Genomic DNA, 21,373 nt, shown 5'->3' on the forward strand with positions numbered 1-21,373 from the left:
CAAGGAAAGTTTATTACAAGCTGTATTTTCAACCACATTCTGATCTTATTTCGTCAGTGAATTTTTTATGTCTCAATGTTGCCTTAAAAAAACAACAACAACAATAAAATCAACGAATTACACTAAAAAACCAATGGTTTCTAATTAAATGAAACAATGGGAGTCAAATAAAAAATACATTCAGGTTTGAAGTATGAAATACAAGGATTGTAAGTTAAGATGTGGTTTTTGTTGATAAGATAGTTTTGGTTATTTTAAACTTACTATTCACCTAGAAGCAATGTTAGTTTGACTGTATATATGAGCCGTGTCATGACAAAACCAACACAAAGGGTTTGCGACCAGCATGGATCCAGACCAGCCTGCGCATCGGCGCAGTCTGATCAGGATCCATGCTGTTTGCTATCAGTTTCTCTACTTGTAATAGGGTTGGTAAGCGAACAGGATGGATCCTGATCAGACTGCGCGGATGCGCAGGCTGGTCTGAATCCATGCTGGCCGCATACCCATTATGTTGGTTTTGTCATGACGCGGCTCATATATTTTTTTGGATGAATGATTATTATAGAGCCGGAGGAAGCTCCTAAAAATTTAGTTGCCATAAGTCCAAACAGTACAAAGATACTGTTGAGATGGACCCCGTTACCTGAAGATGCGAGGAATGGGGAGGACGGAGGGTACGATGTCGAGTATAAACAAGTTGGTATTGAAGAGAAACTAGCTTTTGTTATAGAGGATCCTAACAGAAAGGTTAGTTCATACAAACTAGATATACGTTACAGTATGCCAAACTGATTAAAAGATTAATTTTCTAGTATTTTGTGAAACACTGTGTTTTTGTCAGTGAAATATGATATGTATTTTATGTACAATACTGTTATATGATATCTATTATGTAATGTTATGTATTATGAGTATTGGCAGGTGGCCTGATTATGGAAAGACATTTTCAATTTGAATTGTTAATTTCGAAAACTTTCCTTACTACATTTTGAAATAAAATGGTAATTTGTCAAATTGTATGCAAATAAAGAAAAAAAAAACTTGGGTATTTAAAAAAAATTTACATTCAGGGCTTTAAGCAAACTATATTTTGTTTGAAATAATACAAAAGACAGGACACTTAAAATCATGGTTATAACCATTTCTCTTATTCGCTTTTCCTTTGATAATGAATGGGTAACTCCCAGAATAAATTTGAAATAATGCTGTTGTAGCTTTAGACTATGATAATGTTAATAATAAACCTGGTACAAGTAGTGTTATTGTTATTTCAGGAGGTATTGATAGAAAATCTAAAACCATTCACAAATTACTCAGTGTCTGTTAACTTCTTCAATGATGTTGGCAAAGGGCCAGTCGCAACAACATTTGTTAAAACAATAGAAGGAGGTCAGTATAATTTCTCTACTCAAATTAACATTTACAACAAGCAAATGTCACCAGTATAGACCCAAGCCAAGCAACCAAACATCATTACACAGTTATCCTATATATGTTGTCTGCATAATTAAATCATTTTTTAGCTCGACTTTTCTATGAAAAGGGGAGCTATCCTACTCGCCCCGGCGTCGGCGTCGGCGTCGGCGTTAGCGTTGGCGTCACACCTTGGTTAAGTTTTTCGTACCACCCCACTTTATTTCAGAAGTATTACAAGTATGGCTTTGAAACTTACCATACTTGTTCACCATCATAACCTCCATCTACAGACAAGAGTACATAACTCTGTCAAGGTTTTTGACAGAATTATGGCCCTTTTTTTGACTTAGAAAGTGTATTGAGCTTGGTTAAGTTTTTTGTACCACCTCACTTTATTTCAAAACCATTGGAGGTATTGCTTTGAAACTGACCATACTTGTTTACCATCACGACCTTCATCAACAGACAAGAGGACATAACTCTGTCAAGGTTTTGACAGAATTATGCCCCTTTTGACTTAGAAAATACATTGAATATGGGTAAAATCCACTTATTGCCTTAACCCTTTGAGATATTGCTTTGAAACTTTTAATGCTATTTCACATCATTACCCCCATCTGTACGCAAGAGAAGGTAACTCTGTCAAGGATTTGTTTTAAAAATTAAGGCCTTTTATCGACTTAGAATCTTGGTTAAGTTTTTAGTACCAGTCCACTTTTTTGACTGAACTGTTTGAGATATTAATTTGAAAGTTGGAATACTTGTTTACCATCATGGTCCCAAAACATGGGCAGGAGGAGGTAATTCTGTTAAGGATTTTATTTGAATTATGGCCCTTTTTGACTTAGAAACTCAGTTAAGATTTTCATTCTTGTCCACTTGTTGACTTAACCATTTGAGATATTACTTTGGAAGTTGGAGTTCTTATGTGCCATCATGAGACCTATCTGTAAGCAAGAGAAGATAACTCTGTGAAAATGTTTCTTGATTTGTACTTAGAAATTCCTAGTTAAAGTCTTGTGTGCCCTTAACTGTCAAAGTTTTGTTTTATAGGCAAGCACTAAAAAAGTCGAGCGCGCTGTCCTTCTGACAGCTCTTGTTTCTGTATCCCCTTAAACTAACAATATAATAGTACCAAAGTAAGCTGAAGCGAGGCAAGTTTATTATACAGTTTTGGCTTGGTCAAGATTCAGAAAATTGTTCATAAATATAGAAATAATAGCAAATGCAACAATTTTCATGTTAATGTCAACATTTATTGTATATAAATATATATATATGTACATGTGAGATTTATTAAATGATTTCTTAGCATTGCAATAAAAAACAAATTACAGTTACACATATTAATATCATCATTTGTGAAACATATAAACAAATTATTGCATTATACAGTTCCGGAGAAGCCTCGTATAACTCATCTATCAGAGATGAAGTCAACATCATTTGTGGTGAATTGGGAGGCACCAGTGATAGAAAATGGTATATTGAAGAACTACCAGCTACAGTGGATACACAATAACACCTTTAAAACACGCATAATTACTGGACATCTTACACAGCCAATGTCGGCTCACATCACTGGATTAAGTAAGCTCTATATCACTGATGTTTAAACATTATTTATTTGAAAATTAATTGTGTAAAGGCTTGAAGGTTTTATTGAATATATTGAAGTTCATTTCCTGGAACTTGTGTCCACTTCCAGTACTAGTGTATCATGAGAAAGCTGTGTCATGGACCCACATTAGGACTGCAACCCTTGGTCTCTGGGTTGAAAGAACACATTACCAACAAGGCCATTGGTTTTTAATATGATTTGTATTTCATCTTCTTTGTCAATTTAACTACAAGGTGGTCTCATAAAAACCGACATTTATGCATACCATACAAGATGTTAAGTTGGAGGACAGGATAAAAATAAAAAAAAAATAAACTGTATATAAATGAAAGTAAAAAAGTAAAATCATCTCAATAACCATCTGTTCATAATTATTATATAATGTTATTATAAACCATTATTTTCTTCTAATGTTCTTTTTAGCTCGACTTTTCTATGAAAAGGGGAGCTATCCTACTCGCCCCGGCGTCGGCGTTAGCGTTAGCGTTGGCGTCACACCTTGGTTAAGTTTTTCGTACCACCCCACTTTATTTCAGAAGTATTACAAGTATGGCTTTGAAACTTACCATACTTGTTCACCATCATAACCTCCATCTACAGACAAGAGTACATAACTCTGTCAAGGTTTTTGACAGAATTATGGCCCTTTTTTGACTTAGAAAGTGTATTGAGCTTGGTTAAGTTTTTTGTACCACCTCACTTTATTTCAAAACCATTGGAGTATTGCTTTGAAACTGACCATACTTGTTTACCATCACGACCTTCATCAACAGACAAGAGGACATAACTCTGTCAAGGTTTTTGACAGAATTATGCCCCTTTTTGACTTAGAAAATACATTGAATATGGGTAAAATCCACTTATTGCCTTAACCCTTTGAGATATTGCTTTGAAACTTTTAATGCTATTTCACATCATTACCCCCATCTGTACGCAAGAGAAGGTAACTCTGTCAGGGATTTGTTTTAAAAAATTAAGGCCTTTTATCGACTTAGAATCTTGGTTAAGTTTTTGTACCAGTCAACTTTTTGACTGAACTGGTTGAGATATTAAATTGAAAGTTGGAATACTTGTTTACCATCATGGTCCCAAACATGGGCAGGAGAAGGTAATTCTGTTAAGGATTTTATTTGAATTATGGCCCTTTTTGAACTTAGAAACTCAGTTAAAATTTTCATTCTTGTCCACTTGTTGACCTAACCATTTGAGATATTACTTTGGAAGTTGGAGTTCTTATGTGCCATCATGAGACCTATCTGTAAGCAAGAGAAGATAACTCTGTGAAAATGTTTCTTGATTTGTACTTAGAAATTCCTAGTTAAAGTCTTGTGTGCCCTTAACTGTCAAAGTTTTGTTTTATAGGCAAGCACTAAAAAAGTCGAGCGCGCTGTCCTTCTGACAGCTCTTGTTATATTCTCTCATCAACTTCAAAATTTATACTATAAAGGTTGTGTGAAAATCTTATGTCACCTTTTGTTTAATCTTATGTCTCCTTTTTTGATCTTAGAAAATGTTTAAAGATTTATTGTATGATTTGTATTTGCATGGTTATGTATTAATAAATGGGGTTCCGCATATGTGGACCTGAAGCGAAAAAAAACAAAAAAAAACAAGGCCATTGGTTTTTAATATGATTTGTATTTCATCTTCTTTGTCAATTTAACTACAAGGTGGTCTCATAAAAACCGACATTTATGCATACCATACAAGATGTTAAGTTGTGGTTTTGGTATTACCAATTCTTTACTGAGATGATTTATGTTGAAACAGAATGTTTAAGGGCATATATAATTAATAATAAACAAGATTAATTATATTTTTTGGATTTTAAGGCATTATGGGACTACATCCTTTTATAAGCTTTAGGCTATTTAAAGATAAGAAAAAAGCATTCATACATTATTTTGATATAGCATTTGAAATGAAATTTAATTTTTGATTTTTCAGTTTTATTTTGTCATTTTCCCCCAAAAAATGAAGAGAAATGGTTTTTTTTCAGGGCCTTACACAGAGTATCAGTTACGAGTCAGAGCAGAAACAGGGGGTGGTTACAGTGACTACAGTGATTTCTACCCCGCCCTAACAGATGTTGATAGTAAGTTGATTCATTTATAATAATATTGTATCACATACTCATATAATACTGCCAAATTTTATAATGTCATACTAAGTGGTTGGTGTGTTTAACTCCTGATCATTTGCATTCAATACTATGAGTTAGGAGTAAATTTAGTAATGTAGATATTTTTTATGTGAGGAGGCTATCTAGATACATTGTGTTTTATGACAGGCTCTACTATTGTACTTGCTAGTACATGAAACAATGCACCTCAAGGCACTTGAGATCTTCTTACACCAATAAAGCCAGAAATTTTCTGTATAGAATTATTACATGCAAAACAATGTTATAATGTAAGCAAAATAAATTTAATGTTGTTGTTTTTTTTGTTTTGTTTTTTTTAATAGTAAGTCTGATGATATGCTTTTCTATATAATTTCATTAAATATATTATTTCTCTGCTGATTGGTTTGTTGGGTTGTGTATATGACGAAAAAGGTTACTACTAACAAGGTTTTTACCGTTCTTAAAAATACTGGTTTAAAATCTGAAGTTTTCAATACCAAGAAACTTTAGTGTTAAACACTGTACTTATATTTCAGAACCCAGCGCTCCATTTATACTGAATGTATCAGTGGTGTCATCAACAGCGATATATGTACAGTGGTTACCCCCGACTACGTTCTATAAAAAGATTGACTCGTATTTCATACGGTATATAGCAACAAGTGGGGACCAGTGGAGAGATGACCAGATGGTTTCTGGCTCAGATCACAAGGTTTGTTGTTGAAGTTTAACTCTTAAATTTTACTTTTAATGTACTTTTTAGCTCGACTTTTCTATGAAAAGGGGAGCTATCCTACTCGCCCCGGCGTCGGCGTCGGCGTTGGCGTCACACCTTGGTTAAGTTTTTCGTACCACCCCACTTTATTTCAGAAGTATTACAAGTATGGCTTTGAAACTTACCATACTTGTTCACCATCATAACCTCCATCTACAGACAAGAGTACATAAACTCTGTCAAGGTTTTTGACAGAATTATGGCCCTTTTTTGACTTAGAAAGTGTATTGAGCTTGGTTAAGTTTTTTGTACCACCTCACTTTATTTCAAAACCATTGGAGGTATTGCTTTGAAACTGACCATACTTGTTTACCATCACGACCTTCATCAACAGACAAGAGGACATAACTCTGTCAAGGTTTTTGACAGAATTATGCCCCTTTTTGACTTAGAAAATACATTGAATATGGGTAAAATCCACTTATTGCCTTAACCCTTTGAGATATTGCTTTGAAACTTTTAATGCTATTTCACATCATTACCCCCATCTGTACGCAAGAGAAGGTAACTCTGTCAAGGATTTGTTTTAAAAATTAAGGCCTTTTATCGACTTAGAATCTTGGTTAAGTTTTTAGTACCAGTCCACTTTTTGACTGAACTGTTTGAGATATTAATTTGAAAGTTGGAATACTTGTTTACAATCATGATTCCCAAACATGTCCAGGAGAAGGTAATTCTGTCAAAGATTTTATTTGAATTAAATTTATTTAAGGCTCAACTCAGTTTTTTTTTCTTTCTTACCAGCCCTCTTTTGACTTAAACATTTCAAACTTTGCTGCAGTGTTCAAGGGTATCACACAATTCAGTAAAATAATTCTTCACTAAATATCTTAATGCTCATGGCCATTGTTCACTTTAAAAATACAGAGATTCTTGTATTGCCTTTTACTGCAAAAACTTTTTTTATTGGCAAGCAATAAAAAAGTCGAGCGCGCTGTCTTACGGACAGCTCTTGTTTAATGAATTTGTAATGATTTTTCTTCAGGATAGGTCAGTTTATTGAACCAAAATTTTATCTCTGATGTCTGTTTAGCTACATTTAGAGCAAAATGGTGTCAAATCCTGTTTTTGTCTTGTTTAATATTATGCTGTTGAAAATACTTTATTTGAGAGATCATGTTTGAAATGATATGTTTATAATTAGAGCTTGATAAAATAATGTTTAATACCTTAAACAGGTTCTGGTACATGTATGGTAAAAACCACTGTTGGGAAAGATGTACTCAAACTTTCAATAGCGTTGATGGCTGTGTGTTATGAGTCTTTTGACTTTTAAGACACAACTATCATTGTTTGAACATTTCATTTTCTCATGTAAGAAAGATAGCAAGTTAGCTTAGAGAAAATTGATGGTTCTAGCTAGGTGCCTTCTTGTGCCTGAAATAATATATAGAGGTGCAACTGATGTCTTCCTCCACCAGTACAAGCTGAAAAGTTGTCAAAAATATAAGTACTAGTGTTACTTAATCCTTTAACACTAGATATGTTTAGTAGAGTTGTCTATCGGGATCTTTCAATCTGGACAAAACTGATCATTTCTTTAAGGGAACATTTCAAAAATATATACTGACAGAATAGCAAACAGTACAGACCAAGATTAGATGGCACGGACTTGCTGGCTGATCTTGGTCTGCACTAGTTGCATGGATAGATTCACTCACCAGCATGTGAAAGGTCAAACTCAAAGCAAAGATAAAAAATGCATGGAATACAAGTGTAATATCTTGTGTGGTTACAATATTAATTATAAAGACTTATTGTAATGCAATAACTGTTTACCATAATTGTAAAAGCTATTGACACATACAATGTACAACCCTTTTCAGTATGAAAATAGTATATACTCATATACATGCAGCATGGAGTTTTTCGGACCCGCATGACAAAGTGTTTGAATTTTGCTTGCAAACCATTTATCCTGTACCTTGAGGGACAATGAGGGAGAATTTATGCAAATTTGCATAGTCTCTTAATCTGAAAATCTCTGTCACAGAAGCTGTCTTCCAGGATTTTAAGAACAACATTTTGACATATCTTTTTCATGGTGCTAAACTTTTAGTGTAACCTCTAAACAATATAACCATGTATATAATTATATGTTTAACCTGTAGCTTTCCAAGGGAATAAGTTATCAAGAGGTTTTGTAGTAACTATATGACAAGTTATGTTAGTGTTTATTTGAATCCTCTAATTGTATTTATAGTACTAGGTATAGTAGTATTTAAACTGTTATTATATATCATGTTTACAGGAGGGTAGCTTATGTGTGAAAAGAACGGTACTTAGTATTTCTATTCTTTCTAATCATTAAAAAATGGGCCTTTTTGTGTTTATTGAAAACCTTAGTTGTGCTTTAACTGACATGGAAATTTGTGTGTGACCTAGATCTAACATTCTCTGAAAACAACCTTCCCTTCTTCACTGATAATAATTACATGGATTTTTTCTAATAAATCTAAGATTCATAACTAAATGATACCCCACCCCCTTCTTACAAGCTTTTATTTTGCTTTCCATGTAGTAACAAAATTAGCTTTGAGGCTAAAAACTAAAAAAAAGTTAACCATAGTCTTTTTAAATACTGAATACCAAAGATGGTAGGAATGTTCATTTTAGATATTTTTTAATCACCTGAGTTCTTTTAAATGTTTTCATGATACAGAAATTTAAAATATGCACTGATATCATAAAGGATACAAAGGCCATCATTGATTGAGTGGGCAAGGCCACTGATTTAAGATCAGTAGTTGCAAACAAACCAATGAATAAAAACACATACACTAAAGTTAAAAAAAGATATTAAACTGTTAAAGGATTTGAATAATTAGAGATACAGTCAGACCTGTGTTTATATGCCAGTGTAAAAAAAATGGAAATAATGTGCCAACATTAGTAAATTGAAAAATCAGTCTTTTTGTTGAGTTGTCCTTAAAAACAATAAGTTGATTTGCAATAAAACTACAGGAATTGGAAATATTATGATTGCTACAAGTACAGGTTTGTCTATACATGGTTCGAAAGAGATTGTCTTAACACAGGTTTGACTGTTATTATTGATTTATATCTAAATTTAAAGCAAGAATAATGTTAAATTGTTCTCATTTTTGAGTAAATTATAAGTTAAATTTGTATTAAAAGCAGTGACAATATGTAGAACTTAACTTTAATATTGTGTGAAGTTTATCAAATAAAAAACATTTCCCAATTAGAAAGGTATGGATGTTTTCTTTAAACATCAAGCCAATGAGGAGATATTTAAAAGTTAACAGAAATTTGAAAAGAAAATGTTAATGTTGTCATTGAAAAGTAAAAATAAACTGATTTTACAATTCATTTTACTTCTTTGAATATACAAGGTTAAAAGTACTTGCCTATTGCAGCAGTATAGAGTCTACCCGACCAGATTTACTGTACAGGTAAACTAGGCAATATACTGTTGGCTGATTAATTTTAATAAATTGATGTTGAAATCCTTTCATTACAAGCAAAACTAAAAAATATCATAACAATTTCTCAGGGTAAAGGAATAATTGTGTAAAATAATTCATTTTGATAAATAATCTGACTAAATTTGTGGTTTTACTACACACTTGTTTTCAATCATTTATCTATGAATTCTATATTATTATTTATATATTTGGTACTTAATGAAATAGGATATCCCCTGTTTGTAAAAAAATCTTGTGATTGTGAACATTTATTTTCTAATGGTATTTCAAATTTGAATAATTCAAGGGCAATAACTATTTTTCCATAATTGTTTGTTCTATTAAGTTTATCTGTGGACAATTTTAAATACCATTAGCTTCAAATAGATTGCTTTGTTTGTTAAAAGGTTTTATTTAAGAGACTATCTACTCTAACAGAGCTGGTATTATCTGGTTAATGTTTATTTGTAGATGTTTGTTTTTGTTGATTTGGTTTTTTATTAGATTTCATATCAAAAGTATCCTAGAAATAAATGCCAGGAATTTATAAGATTTAATGGATTTGGCACTGTTTTGTTATGTACATGGTATTCATACATGTTTTTAAAGATTTTTAATATACAACCAAACTTTCGCTTGTTATTTCCTTAAAATAAATGGCTAAAACATATAATGGCAGACTTTTTAGCTTGACTATCCACAGAGCATTGGGCTAATCTTCTTATCTCTGTATTGGCATAACTCTTGGTACAACGTCATATGAGCTGCATCATTACAAAACCAACATAGTGTGTTTGCAAACAGCATGGATCCAGTTCAGCGTGCGCATCCGCGCAGTCTGATCAGGATCCATGCTGTTTGCTATCTGTTTCTTTGTTGTAATAGGGTTGGTAAGCGAACAGCATGGATCCTGATCAGACTGGGCGGATGGGCAGTCTGATCTGGATCCAGGCTGGTCACAAATGCACTTTGTTGGTTTTGTCATGAGATTCATATATAATTATTACACTAAAGGTGATATTGAATAAAAATGTCACACATCTTCAGGTTCAGCATTGTGTATCAATGGTAAAAATCCCATAAATCTAACATTGATTTTCGTTGAATTAATCTGGTTTGTGAACAACTAAGCATTAGGAATAGAGAAGCTCACTGTCTGTCTGACAGCTCTCGGCTTTTTAAATGGTTTATTTTAAGATTATATCCAACTAGTGATAATCTATTATACATTTCTGTTTTAATTTCCTAAGTATAATAGTGCAGGGAAAATAAATATATGCTACTGGAAATGGCAGCATTTCTTTATCAAAATAAACCTACCTTGATGTTATTTTTTGATTTTATTTTGTTTTTTTCAGACATTGATAAAAGATTTACCTACAAACACGGAGTATAAGCTGGTTATAGCTGCAGTCACTCAGAGTATATTCTCCATGTCTTACTACATCGGAGATTTCTCACAGGAGATTATATTCCAGTTAGAAGGTTTGTGTAACAAAATGTACTTAATATGTTGTCTATGTTAAACAAAAATGTAGTCTAGCTACGGTAAATAAATCTATGGTCAAGTTATGGTGAACAAATATGGGGTAAAGTTATGTTTAACAAATATGTGATCAAGTTATGATCAACAAATGTTGTTAAACATAACGTGGCAACAGCAGTTCAGCCGTGGAAAACAAATATGTTGCCATGTATGTTTAACAAATATGTGGTAAAGTTATGGTAAACAAATGTATGGTCAAAATATTTATTTAAATACATGGTAAAGTTATGGTAAACAAATATATGGCCAAGTTATGGTAAACAAAAATGTGGTCAAGATAAGGTAAACAGACACATGGTTGGGCTGCAGTGTATGTAAAGCCAAGTTATATTATTCACATATAAAGTCAAGTTATGGTAAAAAAATGTGGTGAAGTTAGGTCAGGAAATTAATAATATACCGGTAGTCACAATCAGTAATTATGTTATCAGCTGTTAGAAACATTGTTCTTAAAATCAAGAAATTGCAACACATATTTTATCAGCCAATGTGTATTATATTTTATTTGACAAACAAGTTTTATTTTACAATTTTCTGTGATTTTATTTATTTTTTATAAATGATTATTACTAATGATTTATAAAAACATTTGTGTAGCAAAAATTTCCTTCCTCTGAGTCATTATTGAATATGGTTTAGTTTTACTTAAGATAATATTTAACATATCCTCTTTTCATTGTTTACTACTGAACTTGTCTTTATCCAGGAATTGAAAAAGATACGGTATTGTATCTATGTCAATGATGGTAATATAGTTTGATTTGTTAACTTATTATTAGCAAGCTGGTAGTAAAAGTTACAATTACAGAGCCTATCATTCCTGTACATTATTGTTCTCTGGTCTGAATATATGTGAATATTCTATGTTGGTATTGAAATATCTAAAAAATATGTATGGTCTATTGGTCAGTGTCAAATTTAAAGCACACCAGGTCCATACTAGAATTGGTTTAAAAGCAGTTATTGTAAGTTTATGATATCAACTCAGATTGGGTAATATCATAAAGAAGATAGGAATGGTTGAATTCTGCTTTGTGAACTGCTTTTTTATCTTGACAATATTCTTGAGATATGTTTTCATCTCCTCAATCTTCTAAATGAATGTTCTGCTGATTCTGGAATGTAATTATGCTTTAGCTGAAATCTTAATATGCATTTAGATAATTTTACACAGTCTGCCGGGCCTCGCTGTGTAAAGTATTCAGTTTTAGCAAAATAATTAAATATTTTAAAAATTACTCTTCACTGTGCATGTTGATGATTCTTCCATTAATATTATACCACATATGTGTAATATGCTTTAAAAAAGAATGTTAAACTAATTAATTAAGAATATGTAGTTTATCACACAATTATCATTTACACATTTAAGTACTAGTAATAAAGAAAGAGGAGACTAATTTATTTTATACTTTGGTTCATGTCTCCGTGTTTTATCATACTAACTAAGAAAAAAAAAGAACAACATAAATAGTTAAATTCAAGCATGTCAATTAATGTAAACAAAAGATGGTTAATTGGAAGAATTTAGACACAAGTTTATATATTTTCAGATCCAACAGTTGTTACGGAGGCTGTACAAGAAGAGACGGTGAACGCAGGAATGATAGCCGGCATTGTTGTCGGGCTGATCTTCATATCTATTATTGTTCTATTCTTTGTTGGATATAGGTACGTTAATTTTACCATTATATCTTAACTGACTCCTCATCACTTTCATAGTTTATTTTTGCTGCTGAGTATGCACTACTTTTAAAGAAAATCTATTTAAAAAAAAAAATGATAATGATAATGGTGTCAGTTATATGTGTATATATTCATTCATATGTTTTGGAAGTACATGTATTTACAATGTGTCTGTATTTGTGTTGTAGATCTATGACATGTAGGAAATATACGAGATCCCTGTACTACCTTGCTGTACCAACTAATTCCCAGTCTCCACAAAGTACAGTAGTGTTTCCTCCCGATCCAATAGGTACGTAGAGTTGTAATTGTTTATATTTTATTTTGTAGTCAGAATATTGAACAATGGATTGAATCAATTGATGACCATGTTACTGTTATAACAAAGACATTTGTTAAGATCAGTATACGTAGCCTGCATGTGTGTGATATACTTTAATTTATTGTCAACACAGGATACTTAATGGGTGACATGCACCAGGAGAGCATTGCTCATATTATTGTTGTAGCATTAAGTACATGTGGCACAATAGTAATATCAGCTGTTTCTTTCATATAAATACATGTGAAGAATTAAAGTAGCTCCACAGAGAGTCGAAAAGCATAAATTAACATAAAAATGTGAACTGATGTTTAACAAGAACTTCAAACAAAATGTTGCAAAAAATAGAACTTAGGATTCCTGGTGATTGATGACATTTGTCATGTGGAACCCTTTAATATGAACTATGACATTTTATGTAGATATTGTACATGTCACAAAGTTTTATCAGGTAGTTTTTTTGCCCATAATCTGCTGGAACAGAAAGTAATTGGCCTTTATCATCAGTCTAGACCCAGACCAGCCTACACATACTTACAGTCTGACAGGCTTTCAGTGATTTTTCTAACTTAATTTGGAAGAGGCCTTAGCCACTTGATTTTGGGAAAAAATATCACTAAAATTGCTAATTTGGGAAGTAAAAAAGCAGGTTGTTAAGATTTTTGGGAAAACTGCATGATTTTAAAGATAATTTCACTTTTATTGGAGTCTGTTATAAAAACAGAAAAGTCACTGGCTTTATACTGTTGGCTGACCAACTTGAAATTTTCATTTTGATATCCCAAAAATTGATAATTGACAGTGCCAAAAATGAAAACTTGGTTAGTCCATGTAAGAAATTCACCAGGTTTAGGAAATATTTTGAAACGATGACAAACTTTTTGCATATTTTAAGACAAATAATTGTACATTGTAGAGGAAGACACAAAATATCATGAGATCAGAGTGATAGATTTCCTGCAGCATAATCGTTCCATGCACGCCAATAGTGATGATGGTTTCTCCGTGGAGTTTGAGGAAATCTCTAGTCGTACGAGAACAGACTTGATGGCCGATGCATCATATCTGCCTGAAAATAAAGCTAAAAATAGATACGTCAATATCAGTGCATGTAAGTTAACATTCTTACTCTACCATTACAGATGTTTAAAATTTTGTCTTATATTAAGCCAGTATCACAAGCTTGAACCATTGGTAAATGTTAATCTATGTATATCCTTAAAATGTATTCAAGCTTTTAATTTTGCAGAAAATAAATAAAAAGTTACAAGATCATAACTTCAACAAATATGACAATTAATTTGACATATGTTTTAGTTAATTTTCTAAATTGATATATTTCAGTCGACCATACGAGAGTTATATTACAAACTCTTCCTGGAAGGCCTAAATCAGATTATATCAATGCAAACTTTATTGATGTAAGTTGCTCCTTTTTCTGTTTTTTATTACATACTTTGTTATGTAGCAACATGACTAAAAAATTGACACCATTAAGTACTTTAAATCTTGAAACTTAGTATGTAAGGCTGACATGATTTTCCAAATATTAGAGTATATTTGTATAGGTGGCTTTTGAGACTGTTTACTTTGGTTTTCAAATGTTCAGACCTTCCTTATTTCCAGACTTTTGCATTTTAAATATTTTTCAGTTAAAAAATTGCTTTTAATTTAACATTTTAACACCATGTTGACACTAAGTTCAATAGATTCATTGGTAAAAAGTAGCAGTTATAGTGTTATATACTAGATGATATAAGACAGACATATTGCCATGAATTGTAATCAAAACAAACATCTTAAACAGAAATTATATATATTTTGTATTGATAACTTTCCATACAGGTAAATAGATAATGATTGCTGTTGTTGTAATTTACAGGGATATAATAAACCACATGCTTACATAGCTACCCAGGGCCCCCTGCCACACACCTTTGCCGACTATTGGAGAATGATATGGGAACAAGGGTCCATAGTTATCATAATGATAACAAATCTAATCGAGCGTGGACGTAGAAAATGTGACATGTACTGGCCAGAAGAAGGTTCCGAGACGTACGGCTATGTTACGGTCAAGCACATCAATACCTTTTCAAGAGCCCATTACACTGTCCGCATGTTTTCACTGAAAAGTAGTAAAAATAAAAAGGTATTATATTAGGTGATTTTATTGTTTTTATGAAAGACTTTGTGACAGACCTCTTAGATTAAATTTTTTGTGGGTTTTCTGAGGCATGAAATGTGATATTTGTTTGTATGTTTGATTTGGTTTTACGTCACACCGACAGGGTATAGGTCATATGGCGACGTTCCAGCTTTACTGTTGAAGGAAGACCTAAGGTGCCTTTCCGTGCATTATTTCAGGCACGAATGGGCACCTGAGTAGAACCACCGATGTTCCGTAAGCTAGCTGGATAGCTTCCTCACATGAAAGAATCCAAAGTCCTTGTCGGGTTTTGAACCCACAGCGGTGAGGGGCAAGTGGTTTGAAGTCAACAACCTTAACCACTCGGCCACGGACGCCCAATGAAATGTGATATACAGGACTTGTGGTATACATTAGTTGATAAATGCTTTCAGAAATAGAAGATCAGTTGTATAAAACATTGAGGTTGAAACTCCATGGGGCTTTTATAGATAATAAGTAAAAAAATACAAGTGTGTCTCTTTCTTGTTTCTTAGAATATTAGACCAATTTCTTATTGCTGATTAATTATTTATCAATTTCATGTATATATATACAGTCTAACTTGCCCATGCGACCACGTGTATTAAGCGACTTTTGTCTTAAACGACCACTTTAAATTCCCCCCGATCATTTTCTCTCTATATCTTTAATGTATTAAGCGACTTTTGCTCAACGCGACCAGCGACCGCTAATTAGTCACCTAATTGACATCAATCTTTTCATTAAACGACCACTTTTACCTGTCAAGTAATTGTGTTTTTAGAGAACGCCACCTCGTTATGTCACAAGTGTCAGCAATCAAAACACAACAATAAACGTGTGAAAAACTCTATTTCCCATACCGTTTTAGCGTATGCAAATGAAGTTAAGTATACGCGTGACGTGTATTATCCAATAATATCGGATAAACAATGCAACGCTCCGCCCATACTGAGATGGTGTATACGCTTCGCTTGTTGACATTTAGACTGCATTGAATTGACCTTGAACTTGATCAGCCATTAAATTAATCGTAACAAATAGATGTAGTTGAAAAAATGCACAACAGAAAACATCTTCACTAATAGGGTTTTCGTGTTGGAGACAAGGAAAAACAACGGAGAAGTTAAATAATTCTGGAAAAATGTCAAACATGTACGTAATGGATCAAAACTGTTTTGTCAATAAATATCAGAACGTTATTTTTACATTTGCATCCGTACTTATTATTCAACATTTATATAAAAATGAAGTTGAAAAACAATCCCATCGAATAAAAAAGATGTCATTTATAAATTTTGACTTTTATATCATGCTGACTGTCTTAAGAGACCGTTTCATTAAGCGACCGTTTTTGGTGTTTCCCTTGCCCGGTCGCTTAATACACGTTTGACTGTATTTTCAAAATTGTTATCCCATGGTTAAAATAAGAGGAGTAACTAAGAGATCTTTAATAAATATCTTTCAAATTGACTCTTTTCAACTTTTTTTATGTATGATAAATTCCAGGTATAACTCAAAAAGTTTTTAAGATAAATAGATACTAGACTGTTAAATTTTCGAAGGTAAAAGAAATTTCATTGATTTTAAAGAAACTTGTACTAAACTTCATTTGTTACTGATGTGATATTGAATGATGTGTTTCAGAAACATGTATCTGAACGTATAGTTTACCAATACCACTATACCGAGTGGCCAGATCACGGTGTACCTGAGTTCACACTTCCGGTACTGAAGTTTATACAGAAATCTTCCGGAGAAAATCCTCCAGGGGCTGGCCCCATTGTCATCCATTGCAGGTAAGACTGCTGATATGTTAAATCTGCAATCAATGTTTGTCTTGCAACCAATGTACCTAAATATGAATTAGGTTGAAAGTTAGATACTGTATTGTGTTCATAAGAAAATGGTTAATGTTCAGAAAGTGTTGAATTGTTGTATCATTTGTCTCTATAGTCTATAGGCCTGGATTTAAACTTTGGTCAAAATACTCATTTTAGAATATTTAAAGTTTTCATTATTTTTAATCTATATAAATCACATGTTACTATAAAATTATTGAAATACTTAGCATTTCTGTATTAAGTTCTTGTTTTGTATTTATTAAAGCTTCAAATTTCACCTCTACATATTAAAGTGCATTTTTAGAGAAAATTTATTTATTCAACTTTTAACTAATGTTGTAATTCAATTGCATTTGAAAAAAAATTAAGACAATTTTTGCTTTGAACCTCCAGAAGTACTAATTTTGTTTTGTATTTTTAAGTGCTGGTGTAGGTCGGACTGGTACCTATATTCTGATAGAATCAATGATTAAACAGATAAAAGACAAGGGTACAGTCAATATTCCTGCATTCTTATTACATATTAGACAACAGAGGAACTTCCTAGTACAAACAGAGGTATATTACCTTTAAAAGGGCAAAATTTATTTTCATGGTGAATTTTTTGTACCATGAGTGATATGTTACTGTTACTGAACATTGTTTAAAGGAATGGGTGGCTGAGTGGTTAAGGTGTCTGCCTCTCAATGCAGGGTTCATGGGTTTGAGCCAAACTGGAGTCAAGACCATGTTTCTTCATATGATACCAGAACTGGTTGGTTCCAGGAAGCAGACTCAGAAATGATTAATATAAGTTGCAAGAACTTGTTTCGCAATCGAGCCAAAATAAATATGTTTTAACTTTGTTTACATATATTTACACAGGAGTAGAGTTTATATGTATACATGATGCAGAAGCATATTACATGTACAAAATTGCAAGAGATAAGTCTGTTTATATTTTCACTTAGAAGCAATGAGTGTACTGATGCTATTATAGAATTCACCTTTCCATACAGTGATCGATATAGATATGATGCAGTAGCAGAGTACATCTTGACACAGGGTGATAAATATGTAATTTTGTTGTATCTATGATTATACAGGAGCAGTATATGTTAATACACGATGCAATAGCAGAGTACATCTTGACACAGGGTGATACAGAAATCAGAGCAGATGACATCAGCAAATATTTGTCACAAGTCACCAATCAGATAAATGGGGAAATGACTTCCCTTGATATACAATATAATGTAAGTGGGTGATTGACTTTGCAGTTTACCAAGCCACATTCCTTTGATACAAAAAGGAATTGCTTGAAATTAATATTAAAAAAATTATGATGTTCAGAAACTGATGGTCTGCATGGAGACTAACATCTATTCTGTAATGATATATCTAAACTTAAATGAGAACTGTCCAATTTTTGGTAAAATTTTGCTGACTTAGAAATTTAAATAAGGGATAATCAGTAATCATTAGTATACAAAAAAAGATAAACAATAACAAGTTGATGGGAGATTTTCTTTATTTGTTTACTTTGATATCTGGTATTGTATCTCATTAGTTCAATGCAACACTTTATGAACTTGAAGAGAAATCTAAAATTTACACATTTGTAATGTTAAACTACTTTGATAATCTGTATAACTTAATATTTCAGTTGGTCACAAACTTTAGCCCAAAACCAGATGATATGTTTCATGCGTTGAAGAGTGTGAACCTGTGTAAGAATCGTAAACTTGACATGGTTCCTTTAAGTGTTAAACGTGTCATACTACCAATGAAACCTGGTGTAGAAGGCTCTGACTACATTAATGCCACATATCTACAGGTACGTTTCTTGCTCGTGTCAGCTCATCTGCCATATCCATTATATATGTGAATCATTGTAGTAGATTTGTGCTGCTTGGATTTTGAAACTTAAATTATATTTGAGCCGGTTTTGTCATGGCGCGGCTCATTTATAGATTTTAAAGTGAGAAGGTAGAGCATTAAACAGTGTATAAAATCTGGGTAGTTTTTACTTATGCCTGCAAAAACTTACTACACAGCTAATTGATATAATAGTCATTCTCTGATAGAAAGTCATTTCTTTACTCTTCTTTTCTAAGCAGCTATATTGTATTACTAGGACAAAAATTTTATTGAAGTTTTGTTTTTGTTAATCAGGGCTACAACAAGAGTAATGAGTTTATAGTAACTCAGCATCCACTTGAACAAACTGTAGAAGATTTCTGGAGGATGGTATGGGATCAAAACTCTTCTGTTATAGTGCAGCTATCTGATGTTGATGATGATGTAAGTGTTCTATAAATAGACATACACATCTCTTATTTCACAGTCTGTTCTCTTCATTTTGAAATTTGGCATTTTGCTTACCTCAAGTACTTGGGCAATCAGAATTCATAAACTTGGGCAATAAGAATTTAAAACTCTGGTGTAATAAACATTTTGCAAATGCAAAGACATAATAACTATTTTATACTTAAATAGATGTAGCTCAGTAATGATGTTTTGTGAAAAGTTATTTCTTAATATACAGGTCAAATTGCCAAACCTGATTGAACACAGAGGTTGATGGCTTCAGCTATCTCCATTCAATTTTCACTGAATTCTATTTAAATACAATTCCTTTTTGGCAAAACTTTTCACTCAAAATTTACAATTTTATAATTTATATATTGTTTGCATCTAATCTTTTTATTGTTAGCATCTGATAATAACTGTTGAATGTACATGTATATATTTCTAGGACTTTAAGACGTTTTGGCCAGAGAAGGATAATCCTATAGATATTGGTTGTTTCAAGGTGACATATAGGGAAGATGATGATGATAAAAAGTATAAGGTCCGAGAATTCCTCCTACAGTCTAATCAGGTAATGTAACTTTCCTGTAGGTATGATGTATCTATTCTGGAAGCTTCCAGAAAGATGTTGGATATTTATGAATGTAGAAGATGGTTATTCCCTTGTCATGGTATTTCCTCACATTTCAGTATTATCTTAAAATCTTCAAAGTTAATTACAATTTCTTCATTCTAAAAGCTAGTTTTCATACGTACACACAACAGACCGAGAGGAGAACTTGACAGAAACTTTGACATTTTAAAGTCCAGATTTTAAATTAATAAACTGTTGCCATAATTTCCTTATTCAGTAATATATTTGGGACATAAGCAACACAGTATTTTGTCATATAATATAAATTATGTTTTATTTTCATTAAGCATATTACAGAAATGTGTTTTGTGTTATTTAATAGGATGACTACATTCTGATGACTACAATAGTAAAACCAGTGAACCCATGGCCGTCATCGTGTAACCCTAGACACCATGTGTTTGATATGGTAGAAGAGGTTCAAAGGTTACATCGACAGAATAATATCGGCCCTGTTATAGTGGTTGACAGGTATATTGAATTTGTTTTTGTTCAGTCTCTTTATTTATTTTAAAGAGGATTTTGCGATAGAGTGGTAAAGGTTGCTTATTTTGATTTACTTACCTCACACTACTGTATGTCTGATAGGAGAAAAAAAATTGTGATACAGTAGAGTTGTTCAACTGGTTTACATACTGCCTGTGTTCTGCTCAAAGCTTTACACATACTTGAAATGACAGCCTTGTATTCTCCAACACTGCAGTTGGACTTCAACAATATGTTGAGGACTTTTACTATGATCCCCCCAAGAAAGTCAACAAACAAAAAAAACCAGATTATTGTGTCGAAGTCCCACAATCCCATACATATTTGAATGATCAAGAAATTATTAAGTTTAATCAGATATTTACTTTATCGATATGTATTTCTAAACCAGTTACTGTTATATCAATGTTCAGTTGGTATAAATCCACTGGGAATTGCAATTTTTCTTTTTGTCCTTTACGCCACTTTAAACATTTCCAAGTTACCATATGTCCTGTGTTCTGTCAGTCTGGCTAAGAATCTTGAAAAAAAGTCAATGAAAATCACAGAAGATGTATAAAAAATGTTTTTTTTTATGTTTTAGCTTTGGAGGTGTTGAAGCGACCACATTTTGTGCTATGTTCAGTATATATGACCAATTACAGTTTGATAAATCTGTCAACATTTATCAGTTAGCAAAACTTTATCACCTCAAGCGAGCTGGATGTATAGGATCAAAGGTAGATACTTTTATAAAGATATCGTTATTGAATTGCTGAAGTAAATCATTATGCATGAATTGTATGTAAATCTTGTATAGATAAGCAGCACTTGTTGTATCTTGTAATATTTGAGTGGTTGTGGTTATTGACTTCAGTCTCTAGAATTTTCAATGCTGTGGGTTGAAATCCAGCCCGAGACTTGAGTTCTTTAATGTATGAAAGCTATACAGCTAGCTTACAGCAGGTTTGTGGTTCTACCCATTTGAGCCTGAACCACTTGAGATCTTCCTCCATCAGAAAAGCTTGGTAGTTTCCTTAACAAAT

General features: G+C 32.4%; 1 protein-coding gene across 7 annotated transcripts in view; it reads left to right on the forward strand.

The window, feature by feature from the left end:
• LOC132716086 (tyrosine-protein phosphatase 99A-like) overlaps positions 1-21,373 on the forward strand; it is a 44,779-nt gene that overhangs the window by 20,921 nt on the left and 2,485 nt on the right. For 6 of the 7 annotated variants that reach the window (XM_060699251.1, XM_060699250.1, XM_060699249.1 and 3 more), the window contains 20 exons: positions 569-750; positions 1,278-1,392; positions 2,815-3,009; positions 5,040-5,135; positions 5,702-5,877; positions 8,192-8,218; positions 10,727-10,853; positions 12,468-12,585; positions 12,789-12,892; positions 13,839-14,033; positions 14,267-14,343; positions 14,805-15,074; positions 16,740-16,891; positions 17,359-17,494; positions 18,022-18,171; positions 18,582-18,752; positions 19,091-19,219; positions 19,674-19,799; positions 20,185-20,333; positions 20,932-21,067. In XM_060699251.1, coding sequence (XP_060555234.1) covers positions 569-750; positions 1,278-1,392; positions 2,815-3,009; positions 5,040-5,135; positions 5,702-5,877; positions 8,192-8,218; positions 10,727-10,853; positions 12,468-12,585; positions 12,789-12,892; positions 13,839-14,033; positions 14,267-14,343; positions 14,805-15,074; positions 16,740-16,891; positions 17,359-17,494; positions 18,022-18,171; positions 18,582-18,752; positions 19,091-19,219; positions 19,674-19,799; positions 20,185-20,333; positions 20,932-21,067 — 2,831 coding nt within the window. The remainder of the gene's footprint in view (positions 1-568; positions 751-1,277; positions 1,393-2,814; positions 3,010-5,039; positions 5,136-5,701; positions 5,878-8,191; positions 8,219-10,726; positions 10,854-12,467; positions 12,586-12,788; positions 12,893-13,838; positions 14,034-14,266; positions 14,344-14,804; positions 15,075-16,739; positions 16,892-17,358; positions 17,495-18,021; positions 18,172-18,581; positions 18,753-19,090; positions 19,220-19,673; positions 19,800-20,184; positions 20,334-20,931; positions 21,068-21,373) is intronic. The other variant, XM_060699252.1, reaches the window with a different exon arrangement.

The sequence above is a fragment of the Ruditapes philippinarum genome, unplaced genomic scaffold (assembly GCF_026571515.1).
Source record: "Ruditapes philippinarum isolate M1 unplaced genomic scaffold, ASM2657151v2 ctg579_1_1_1_1, whole genome shotgun sequence".
Classification (NCBI taxonomy): Eukaryota; Metazoa; Mollusca; class Bivalvia; order Venerida; family Veneridae; genus Ruditapes; species Ruditapes philippinarum.